Raw genomic sequence first — 11,173 nt, 5'->3', positions numbered from 1 at the left:
ATTTCAATGTGTGATTATCTATAATTAAAATATGTGAAATCAAGAACTATTTGAAGCTTGTTTTGGAGATGCATGCATCCTGTTTGATGTTTACTGACCCTAAACCTTTGGTTTTCATTTTTATGCACGCAATCTGTTAGATGAAATGAGTAACATAGTTTCTTCTCTTTGTCTTAGATTTTTCAGTTGAAGATTAGTGATTATCTTCATATATACTGACTCCCAAGTCCCATTTAATTTCTCAGGATACGTCAGCTGGAATCATGGGGTTGAAAAACAAGAAGAAACACAAAATTTTGCACATTACCAATGTAGGTGTGGGAGTGGATAAGATAAGTAATTTACCTGATGCATTAATTCATCACATTCTTTCTTTCCTTCCAACCAAATGTGCTATGTCTACCTGCATTTTATCTAAAAGATGGAAATATGCAGCCAATTCTATCCCTATTCTTGATTTTCATAACTGGCGAAATGATGCTATAACAGACAAAGAGCTGGAAACCAGACGGTTCATTAATTTTTTGGACACAATATTTTATCTTCATGAGAAGCCTAATATTAAGAAATTCTATCTCAGTGGGGATCGCGTTTTGGATGAATCCCAAGTGTATAAATGGATCTGTATTATTATAAAGCGAAAAGTGGAGGAACTTTTCTTTCAGGGAGATTCCGGACATCCTTTATATTCCCTCTTTCATTTTTTACCTGTGATTCGTTGACAGTGCTGAAATTAGTCCGTTTAAGATTCAATGTTCGGAACATGGTTTCTTTTCCAAGGCTCAAATTACTTTGGCTTAGAAAGATGGATTTTGTGGATGGGATCTTGACCAACAAACTACTGTCCAACTGCCCCATCCTTGAAGAGTTAAGTTTGATACAGTGTGGTGGTTTGAAGTGTGAAGCTTTATGCATTGCAAATTTTGCACTGAAGAAACTGCACATTAGATCCTGTGATTTTGGAGAATCTACATTGAAGATATATGCACCTAATCTGACGGCCATCAGTTATGAAGGAGAATTACCGGCAAACTTTGTTTTCGGCAGTTTTCTGTCTCTAGTGGAGGCAGATAATGACGTACATAACTATAGGGAAATCTCAGCCAAAACAGTTGTCCTAATTAAGCTTTTTGAGTTGCTTTCTAAAGTAAAGATTCTTAAAATGTCTGGTCACTCCTTTCTGGTAATCCTCAAAATTCAAGTGTTCTCGATGATTCTGTTATCATATATTTACTTACTACTATGGCACTTCTGTAGTACCGTCTTTATTCTGTTATGGTTTCTCTGACTCTTATACACTGGTATACCTTGTTTTTTTTTTTTCGTGATATTAGGTTCTAAGTCAGGTGGATATCCTCTTAACTGATTTACCAGCATTTAACAATTTGATCCATCTGGAAGTTAGTTCAGAATTTGATTGGGAGCGTGTTGGTTCAGATCCTGTTTCGACTTTGAGAATATTGTTCAGGTTTCTCCAGCTCTCGCCTAACCTAAAAACAATTGTCTTTGCTACGGCAAGTCACTCACCTCTTACCTCGCAATAAAACAATGATTTCTTTTTAAGCATTGTTATTCAGTTCCCTGATTGATGTTTCCTTATGTGGTAAAACTGTTTATTTACATAGTAGAACGTTTATTGCACCAACTTGTCTTCTCCTTTGCAATTCACTGGGCTTTCGTCAACTTTATTTGCAGACCGATCCCTTTGTAAGATTAATAGATCGTGTTTATGTTGGCATCACTGCTAGGTTCTGTTTTTGTGTCGTATTTTGTTGAACTTTTGCTATGATTTTTTGCTGTAGAACATTTACTGCTGCAGCAACGGACAAGATGAAGGCTGCTAGTCACTTGAACCTAAGTGTTCGCTACTACACCTCAGGTCTGTCAAATTCAGCTGTTTTTATGGGATGCCAGAGGAGTTAGATGCGATAAAACTCTTTTTCACGTGTGCTGGAGTTCTTGAGACGTTGACCATAGTAGCTTCCCCACATCTCTCTAGAAACTATGAGGCACAAACCAAAGTAATGAGGCAGTTAGTAACATTTCCTAAACCCATAAACTGTGTGATTAACTTCGTGCTGAGTTCTGAAAACATTTAACAGGTACCTCCAATTTATCAGTGTTGTTAAAATTGTTAGGTTCATTTCTCAAGTTTCGGTATGATTTTTGAAGTGTAGGCTGTAGCTAATATTTATTGTCTTGAATTGGAACATTGGTGTAAATCCCAGAACCATGAAAGATTGGGTATGTTATACTCCTTAATCTGTTTTGTTCTCTTATTTTCACTCTTCATTTTCTTTGTCATTATTTGGAACGAATTAATTACCAGGTTTCAGTCTTCTCGTGAGGAACTGATTTTTTTTCTCAATAGTAATCTAGCTGTCAATCATATAAAGAAAATTTTCAGCACAAGGGGAAGCAATAAGAGAAAATCTTGAGAGAGTGGAAGCTTGTCTTGGTGTTCTGGACATGTCTTGAGATATTTCAGTTTAATGAAATTTATTTGCCCATGATTTCGTCGGTTCAGAGAGTTTTTCTCAAAATCCCTAGATAAGAATTTTAGTTTGCACAATCATTCTTAATCTTTGCCTGAGTTGATCTGACATTTGAAAAATTGCAATCAATTATTAAACAGGAGGCCAAGACAACGAAACTTTCCAGTTGGGCAAATAGGAACTTGAACTTGTATTACGAACTTACAGTTTATGTAAGAACCGTACTAATCCAGAATAACTGTCTTGAGAGTTTTTCTCCCATTATATTTTAGTTGTACGTGAATCGACCGTTATAATTTTATAGAAGATGCTTCTTGGCGACACGACTTGGAAGTATTCACTCAAGTCCATCACCTATTATCCGAACACTACAAAGGCAGGGATGCCCAGGATACAAGGATGTAGAGCAATGCAGAATTATATTTGCATCCTTAATTCAGTAAAAGTCTTGCAACCACCTTGAGTGGCCAAAGTAGTCGTTTTTCTCTGGTAATTTTAGTCGTTGAACAAATTATTTTTAGTATCACGTTCAAACTTTGCTCAAGTCTGACACAAGGGGGTTCCAATGACCACAGTTTAAGAAGCAGAGGTACATATATGCTAGCAATCTTGCTAAACAGTCTTTCATCGCCACCCTTCTCCTCTTTCATTGGGTGAGGTCACCAGGTTGTTGCAACTCTCTCCAAAATTACAAATCGTTCCTTTTTAGGTGAAGACGGCCTACTCTTGTCATCTCCCACCATAGGCCTCGTCAAATTTCCCTTGCAAGTTACAAGAAAATCTTGCAGCATCAAGTCCATCCAAATATTTACTGGGCTACTAGGGATGAAATTCTAACCCAACCTAACATTCAGCAAAAGAAGATTTCAATAGGCGGATCAAGTTTTTAAGAATGCAATAATGCTTTCAATTCCCGGGTTAGATTTCTAGTGTTTGGAGAGTTTTGCTTGTACAAATGTTTTCTTCTAAATACAAAAAACTGAAAGCAAAGATAATACTCAATACTTGTAAACATTGACACGAAGAAAGAAAAGGAAACTGAAGCAATCTTCAAATGGTCCAGAAAAAGAATAACTAACAATACTTGTAAACACACACACGGGGAATTCCTAGAATAATCCAGAATCCAGGATCATAAAGATTTGAATAACAATGACATACTGAAAGCACTATTAAGTGTCTTCAGAGCTCGTCAAGAACTCAACAACACAATTTGCGGGTTTCGGAAACTTTAGTAACAGCTTTGCTACATATAGTTGATGGTCTTTGGAGAGCCCTGGAGAAGCTACAACGATTGCAGTCTCAAGAAATCTAGCATACTTCAGAAAGAGTTTAATAGCATCTAACTCCATTGGTTCTCCTTCAAAATACTTGAATTTGACCGACTTCAGGTGTGGTAGCGAACATTTAGGATCGAATGACCAACAACCATCGTCTTCATTGTCAGGGTTGTAAATGCTCTACAGCAATCAAATTATAAATTCAGCAAAATACGATACCACAAAAGAACAAAGAAGTGAATTATGCTCAGGAAAGTACAAGCTACTTAGTTTTAAAGTGAATCATGCAAAAGAAAGATAGTACAAGCCATATTAACAGTTGTGCCAAACATTTGGTAACACCTGTTTTCAATAAGAAACCTGATCAACTAACCATATTCTATTACATTGGGAGGGGAGAGGTATATGACTTGCCTTGGTGAAAACAATTGATTCAAGATTAGGGGACAGCTGGAGAAACCTCAAAAATGTTCTCACAGTCGGAATAGAATCTGAATTAAAGTTCGTGTAACGAAATCGTGAACTAATCTCCAGATTGATCAAATTGTTAAATGTAACTGAACCATTGAAGAGGATATCTGTCGCACTTGGAACCTAATCACAAGAAAAAACAGAAACAAAGAGAGCCGATACTGAAGAAATGCCATGTCTACTAATTAATTCACAACAACATAAATTAACTATGGAGGAATCATGTAAAGTATTTAGGCATACCTGAAATAAGACAGAACATAGTTTAAGGATTTTTGCACTTGAAACCTTTTAAAAAAGCTTGCGAATATGTTTAGGTATGTAGATTCATAATGGATGGCAAAACGAACATCTGCCTCAACTAGAGATGGAAAGCTACTGAGGACGAGTTCTTTTGGCATTGGGTCACATGAGAAACTAAAGGTCAATAGATTAGGAGCATCAATCTTCACCATACAGTGGAATAAGCCACAGGAAGTAATGCACAAGTGCCTCAGTGTGGCATTCACAATGCATAACGCGAAAGGTACCCAACAACCAGACAAACTCAACTCTTCAAGGATGGGGCAGTTGGAAAAGAATTTTCTGGTTGAGGTTTCATTATTGTCAAAATGAAGAGACGCGAGCCGAAGAATCTTGAGCTTTGGGAAAAAAACTGTGTTTGGAATAATGAATTGGACAAAAGTTGACTCCATTTCGAGATCCAATAGTGTCAATGAATCACTAGTAAAAAAATGATTGAGGGAATATAGAGGATCTGCTTATATGTGATAGACCAAATTCTTCAATTTTATGCTTCATAATAGTACTAATCCATTTAGTAAGTCGAGATTCATCAAAAAACTCATCCAAATCAAGATAGAACTTCTGAATTTGAGGCTTGTCATGAAGATATATTACTGTGTCCAAAAAATTCATGAAACACTTGGTTTCCAGCTTTCTTTCTTTTCTAGTACCCACTAGAGTTCGCCAGTTACGAAAATCGAGAATAGGGGTAGAATTGGCCACATACTTGCATCTTTTGGATAGAATGCAGGTAGACATAGCACATTTGATAGGAACGAGAGAAAGTATTTGATGAATTATTTCATCAGGTAAATTACTTAAGCCATCCTCTGCAACTCCCACATTGCTGCTGTTCAAACTTTTGTGTTTCTTCATGCGATGGATTATAGCATCCATGCCACTTGGATTTTCCTGAGTAATCAATTAAATAGGAGATTGGAGTCAGTATAAAAGATGAGGACCATGACAAGAAACTAAGCTACGATAACCAAATAAGTAAACCAATTTAGGGTAGAACATGTACAAAAACTTCCTATCAGATTTAGGAATATTACCAGACAGTTTTATGCATGCATGATCATCAGTAGAACAAACTTACAATCAATTTCTTGGATTTATAGTTCGACTTTAAAACATAAACATCCAGAAGAATATCGATCCTATCTGACTAAGCGGTTTTTTGTGATCCTAAGTTATTGAGAAAGACGGTTTAACTTAATTGCAAAACATGAATCAACATAAAAAAGCATAAAACAACAGCTTTACCTGACCAAGGTTTAGTATTGTGAATAGATCGTATCAGCAATCTAAGCAAAAAACTCCGCAACTCGTCTCTTTTTGATTCTAAGAACGAAGTATTATTTAACCTCTCGTACCCCAATTTCAATAGAACCATGTTTAAGGACATACATAGAATTTTGAGGCATACAAATTTATTTTCCTAAATAGGGGGTGTGTTTACAAGGGATGTCAAATTAGTACGCAATGACCTATATACCCTTAAACGGTTTATATTACTAAATTGCCCTTATCTTTAATTTAAAAACCAAAAATCAAAATTAGTTTTATACTCTAACATCTTCTCTTCTGCTCTACCCGATCCTCTCAATCGACAAAAAAATTGATCATGAAAAATTGATCGTCGACCAAACACAACTACAAAAATAACTCGCACAGAGAAACTTTGCAGTAGGTAGTCATTCTAAATCTTCTTCTAATACGCCAATCAAGGAACAAGAAGAAGTTGAAGGATTGGAAGCAGAAATTCAACGGATTGAAGAACCAACTCCTAAAATGAGGATTAGAATGTATATTCTATAAATCCTCTCTTATTTTAACTTATGGTTTTTGATTGATAAAATATGTTTTTCAGAAAAAACTAGAGGTTTTTGTAGCTTTAGGATGGGGTTTGGCTGATTAGCGAGATGAATTAGCAGTTGAACTGTTCATTGTTCTTCGTTCTGAAAGTGCTTATGAATAGTTCGGCTGATAATTCGTTTCTAAATGATAGCCGAACTTCCCAGGTGGTTAATATAGTGTCAGGTTCGCCTTATACCTTGCCAACCTTTACCAGCCGAACTTGAGAAGTGAAATTTACACAATGTGGATGTTAGGTTCGGCTGACTCGATTAGATCACTTTCAAGCCGAACATATCTTTGTAAACATTTCAAAAATCTTGATTTGCAGGTTCCAAGTCCGAGGTTATCTTCTAGACCCAGAGTGTATATGTGGACTTGTAAAAACTCGGGGTTCAACACTACGTGTACAAATTTATACTCATTGGCCGAAGAAATATAACCAGTTACGCTTCTCCAATATACATCATCATTAGTATTACAAACAAGAATTAGCCTATTATCGAAGAATCATCATCGAAGAAATATAACCATTACAGGAACCAAGAACCCTAGTGTCGCATGACTGACCGGTTACATTGATCTTTCAAATTCTTACAATGGGTGTTGACGTGTTGTTAACTGAACTCTTGGCTTGATGATAACTTCCTTTAGGAGAAGTATTCTCCCAGGATAGAATATATATTAAAATCATAATAATATCTCTTGTGTTTACAACCAAAGTAAATGGGGATAATCTCCCAAAGGTAAATAAGGTAAGAGGATAACATAAAGTCTATTACACCCCCTTAGTCTGAGCGGGAGAGTAACAAACGCTAAGACTAGAACGAAAACGAACAAATAACTGTCGAGGAAGCCTCTTGGTAAAGATGTCAGCATACTGGTTCTCAGAGGGCACGTGTAAGACTTGAATGGCACCAATACGAACTCGTTCACGAACAAAAATGTATATCAATCTCCACATGTTTGGTGCGTTGATGTTGAACAGAATCTCCAGACATATATAGCGCACTTATATTGTCACAGTAAACAATAGTAGCACGTCGTAGAGGTAGACGAAGCTCTAGAAGAAGATTGCGAAGCCATGTTGTTTCAGCAACCGCATTTGCTACTTCCCGGTACTCAGCTTCAGCACTGGATCGAGAGACTGTTGCGTGACGTTTGGAGGACCAGGAGATGAGATTTGTCACCAAGAAAGACACAAAAACCAGATGTCGATCGTCGAGAATCGGGACAAACCGCCCAGTCAACATCAGAGTATGCAGTTAATCCAGAGATAAAGGGGACCGAGAGAAACAGTCCGTGGTTGATGGTGCCCTGAAGATAGCGAAGGATTCGCTTGAGGGCATGCATGTGAGGCTCACGGGGATCATGCATAAATAGACATACCTTCTGAACTGCGTATGCAATATCTGGCCGAGTAAAGGTAAGGTATTGAAGAGCACCCGCTAGGCTTCTCTATAGAGTGGGATCCGAAATTGCCGGGCCAGAGGTAGCACTGAGTTTGGAATCTGTGTCGACCGGAGTAGACACTGGATTACATTTTTCACGGAGGCACGCGCGATGATATCCTGTGCATATAATGACTGAGACAAAAATAATCCTGAGGATGAATGAGTAACAATGATGCCCATAAAATGATGTAGTGGACCAAGGTCAGACATAGCAAACTCTCTCTTCATCAACCCAATGAAGCGGCATAGGAGAGCATCAGTAGAGGCAGTCAAAATAATGTCATCAACATATAAAAGTAAGTATTCCGTTTCGGATCCTGATTGATAAACAAATAGTGAGGGATCACATACACTACCACGGAAACCACAACCTGTGATAAACTTCGCAAATCTCTGAAACCACGCCCTGGGAGCCTGCTTGAGGACATAGAGAGATCTACGTAATCAGGGTGAGCAGGGTCAACAAATCCTGAAGGATGATGCATATAGACTGTCTCGGTTAGTTCACCATGAAGAAAAGCGTTCTTGACATCTAGTTGATGTATGGGCCAAGATCGTGATGCAGCAATAGTGAGAACCGGTACGAATAGTAGCAGGTTTAACAACCAGAATAAACGTTTCAAAACAGTCAACTCCAACTTGTTCAGATTTTCCATTGGCAACAAGACGAGCCTTGTGACGCTGTAGGGATCCATCGACATTATATTTATGACGAAACAACCACATGGAACGAATAACATGAGCATCACGTGGTCGTGGAACAAGTTCCCAAGTATTAGTTTTCAATATAGCATTGTACTCTTCTTTCATGGCAGCATTCCAGTTTATGTCCCTAAGAGCATACAAGTGAGAACGAGGAAGAGGAGAGATATGTCGTAAGGTTTGGACATGAATATTAAGACGATTTATAGGGAGGAAAATGCCACGATAGGCACGAGTGATAGGTCGAGTAGGAGTTGTAGGTATGATGGGAGTAGGAGTTGGAGTGGAGGAAGTGGGAAGTTGATCTATAGTAGAAGTAGGAGGTGGTAACACAACACTGTGTTGTGTTGTGTCGGGAGTGATAGTGGAATCAGGGGACATTGTAGTGGGGAAATAAGGACAGGGATGGTGTGTTGTAGAGTGGGCGGTGGAATTAGAAGGTGGCAGTAGGTTTATTTGCTGCGAAGTAGTGGGAGCAGAATTCTGTAGAGATCCCGACGGAGTGGGACGGTTTGCTGTAGAGGGGATAGTGGAAGTAGGAGGTGGCAGCGGATTTTTGGGCTGGGAAGTGGACGGTGCAGTGGAAGAGGGAGTTGGATAAGTTCTAGTGGGAATAGTGGACGGTGCAGTGGGAGAGGAAGTTGAAAAGTCTATAGTGGGGACAGCAGGGAAGATGTTAAGGCGCCGGTGAGGTGGATTGTATAGATGTGAAGTAGGTGAGGAAGTGTTGACTGTAGAATTAGTAGGGGGAGAACTGTAGGAAATGTAGTGGGAATTAAAGGGAGAAGAATAGGAGGAATCATTATCAGAAGAGTGTGTTGGAGGATCAGTGAAAGGGAATACTTTCTCGTAAAAAGTTACATGACGGTAAATGATGATTTTGTTTGTGGCGAGATCAAGGCAGCGGTAACCACGGTGGTTGGGAGGAAAACCAAGGAAGACACATTTAGTGGAGCGGGGGGAAAGTTTATGAGGAGTTGTGGAAGAGAGATTTGGATAGCAAAGACAACCAAAAGTATGAAGATGGTCATATGTTGGTTGGCGTTGATAGAGAATAGACACGGGAGAAGAAAAATTTAGGATTTTTGTAGGAAGAATATTATGAAGATAAACAGCCATAAGGAGAGAATAAACCAAAATTTTGGTGGAATGGAAGCGTAAGACATAAGGGTGCGGGTGATATCATTGACATGGCGTATCATACGTTCGGCCTTGCCATTTTCAGAGGAAGTTTTGGGGCAAGAGAAGCGAGAAACTAGACCATTAGTACGAGCAAAATTGTGAAAAGAAGAGTTGTCAAATTCACGTCCCATGTCGCATTGAAAACTTTTAATTTTACGCTCAAATTGTGTCTGAACAAGAGATCGAAATTCCAAAAATTTGTCATAGACTTGGGATTTAAATTTTAGAGGATAAACCCAAAGATAATTGGTGAAATCATCCATCAAGATAAGATAATAACGAAAATCGGTATCAACATGTAGTGGAGAGGTCCATAAATCATTGTGAATGATATCAAATGGAGCAAAAGTATTGGAATTTGATTCATAAAAGGGTAATCGAACATGTTTACTAACTTGACATGAATGACAAAGTTTAGAATGTTGATTCTTCTTACAATGAATAGAATTATTTGTACGAAGAACATCTAAAACAGCCTTGCCGGGGTGACCAAGGCGGCTATGCCAAATATCTGGCGAACAGACAGAAAGAGAGATGTGGGAAGGCTGGGACGATATTTGTGGTGGCACGGCAGAGTTGGTGATAGGGTAGAGCTCCCCGGAACTATTGCACCGAAGGATAATCCTCCTCGAACTAAGATCTTTCACAGAAAAACCAGATAGATCAAACTCAACAGACACACGATTATCAGTGGTGAACTTACGAACGAAAACTAAGTTTTTGATAATATCGGGAACAACAAGAGTATTTTTGAGTTCAAGGGTTCGAGAAGGGAGGTTTATGAGCTTGGTACCACTAGCAGTAACTAGAATGCTATTTCCATTGCCAACTAAGATAGACCGTACAATACTTGAATTGGAAACGTTATGTAAAGTACCTGAATCAGCGGTGAGATGCGAGGTAGCACCAGTATCCATGTAGAAAGCATCATCGGGTTGTTGTAGATGCATAAAACTATATGCCTCAGCAATGTCTGTAAGCTGCAGTAGTTCCATCGCCATTGATTTTAATGGTTTAGAGAAAATAGGATCATAGGGGGGGGCTGATACCATCTTGGCTTGATGATATTAGGAGAAGTATTCTCCCAGGATAGAATATATATTAAAATCATTATAATATCTCTTGCGTTTACAACCAAAGTAAATGGAGATAATTTCCCAAAGGTAAATAAGGTAAGAGGATAATATAAAGTCTATTACTAAATTAGTACGCAATGACCTATATACCCTTAAACGGTTTATATTACTAAATTGCCCTTATCTTTAATTTAAAAACCAAAAATCAAAATTAGTTTTATACTTTAACATCTTCTCTTCTGCTCTACCCGATCCTCTCAATCGACAAAAAAATTGATCATGAAAAATTGATCGTCGACCAAACACAGCTACAAAAATAACTCGCACAAAGAAACTTGCAGTAGGTAGTCATTGTAAATCTTCTTCTAATA

General features: G+C 38.2%; 1 protein-coding gene across 2 annotated transcripts; it reads left to right on the top strand.

The window, feature by feature from the left end:
* The first annotated feature begins 743 nt into the window (after positions 1 to 743).
* LOC113300504 (F-box/LRR-repeat protein At3g59210-like) lies at positions 744 to 2,223 on the top strand. Of its 2 annotated transcripts, none has more exons than XM_026549704.1 (3): positions 744 to 1,183; positions 1,335 to 1,468; positions 1,803 to 2,223. In XM_026549704.1, the coding sequence occupies exons 1-3, from the start codon at positions 764 to 766 to the stop codon at positions 1,921 to 1,923; spliced, it is 675 nt and encodes a 224-aa protein (XP_026405489.1). In that variant the 5' UTR covers positions 744 to 763; the 3' UTR covers positions 1,924 to 2,223. The 2 variants fall into 2 exon arrangements, with proteins under 2 accessions (XP_026405489.1, XP_026405490.1); XM_026549705.1 differs by having other exon boundaries at positions 1,335 to 1,514.
* Positions 2,224 to 11,173: the final 8,950 nt, after the last annotated feature.

This window comes from Papaver somniferum, chromosome 7 (assembly GCF_003573695.1).
Source record: "Papaver somniferum cultivar HN1 chromosome 7, ASM357369v1, whole genome shotgun sequence".
Lineage (NCBI taxonomy): Eukaryota > Viridiplantae > Streptophyta > Magnoliopsida > Ranunculales > Papaveraceae > Papaver > Papaver somniferum.
Note: the sequence above shows the minus strand (reverse complement) of the source record. Positions and strands in the feature narration are given on the sequence as shown.

Excerpts from the sequence above, each read along its gene's own strand:
- LOC113300504 (XM_026549704.1), top strand. The coding sequence starts at position 764 with ATGGTTTCTTTTCCAAGGCTCAAATTACTTTGGCTTAGAAAGATGGAT. Across the intron at positions 1,184-1,334 it reads TGTCTGGTCACTCCTTTCTG|GTTCTAAGTCAGGTGGATAT; the intron begins GTAATCCTCAAA and ends TCGTGATATTAG. Across the intron at positions 1,469-1,802 it reads ACTTTGAGAATATTGTTCAG|AACATTTACTGCTGCAGCAA; the intron begins GTTTCTCCAGCT and ends TTTTTGCTGTAG.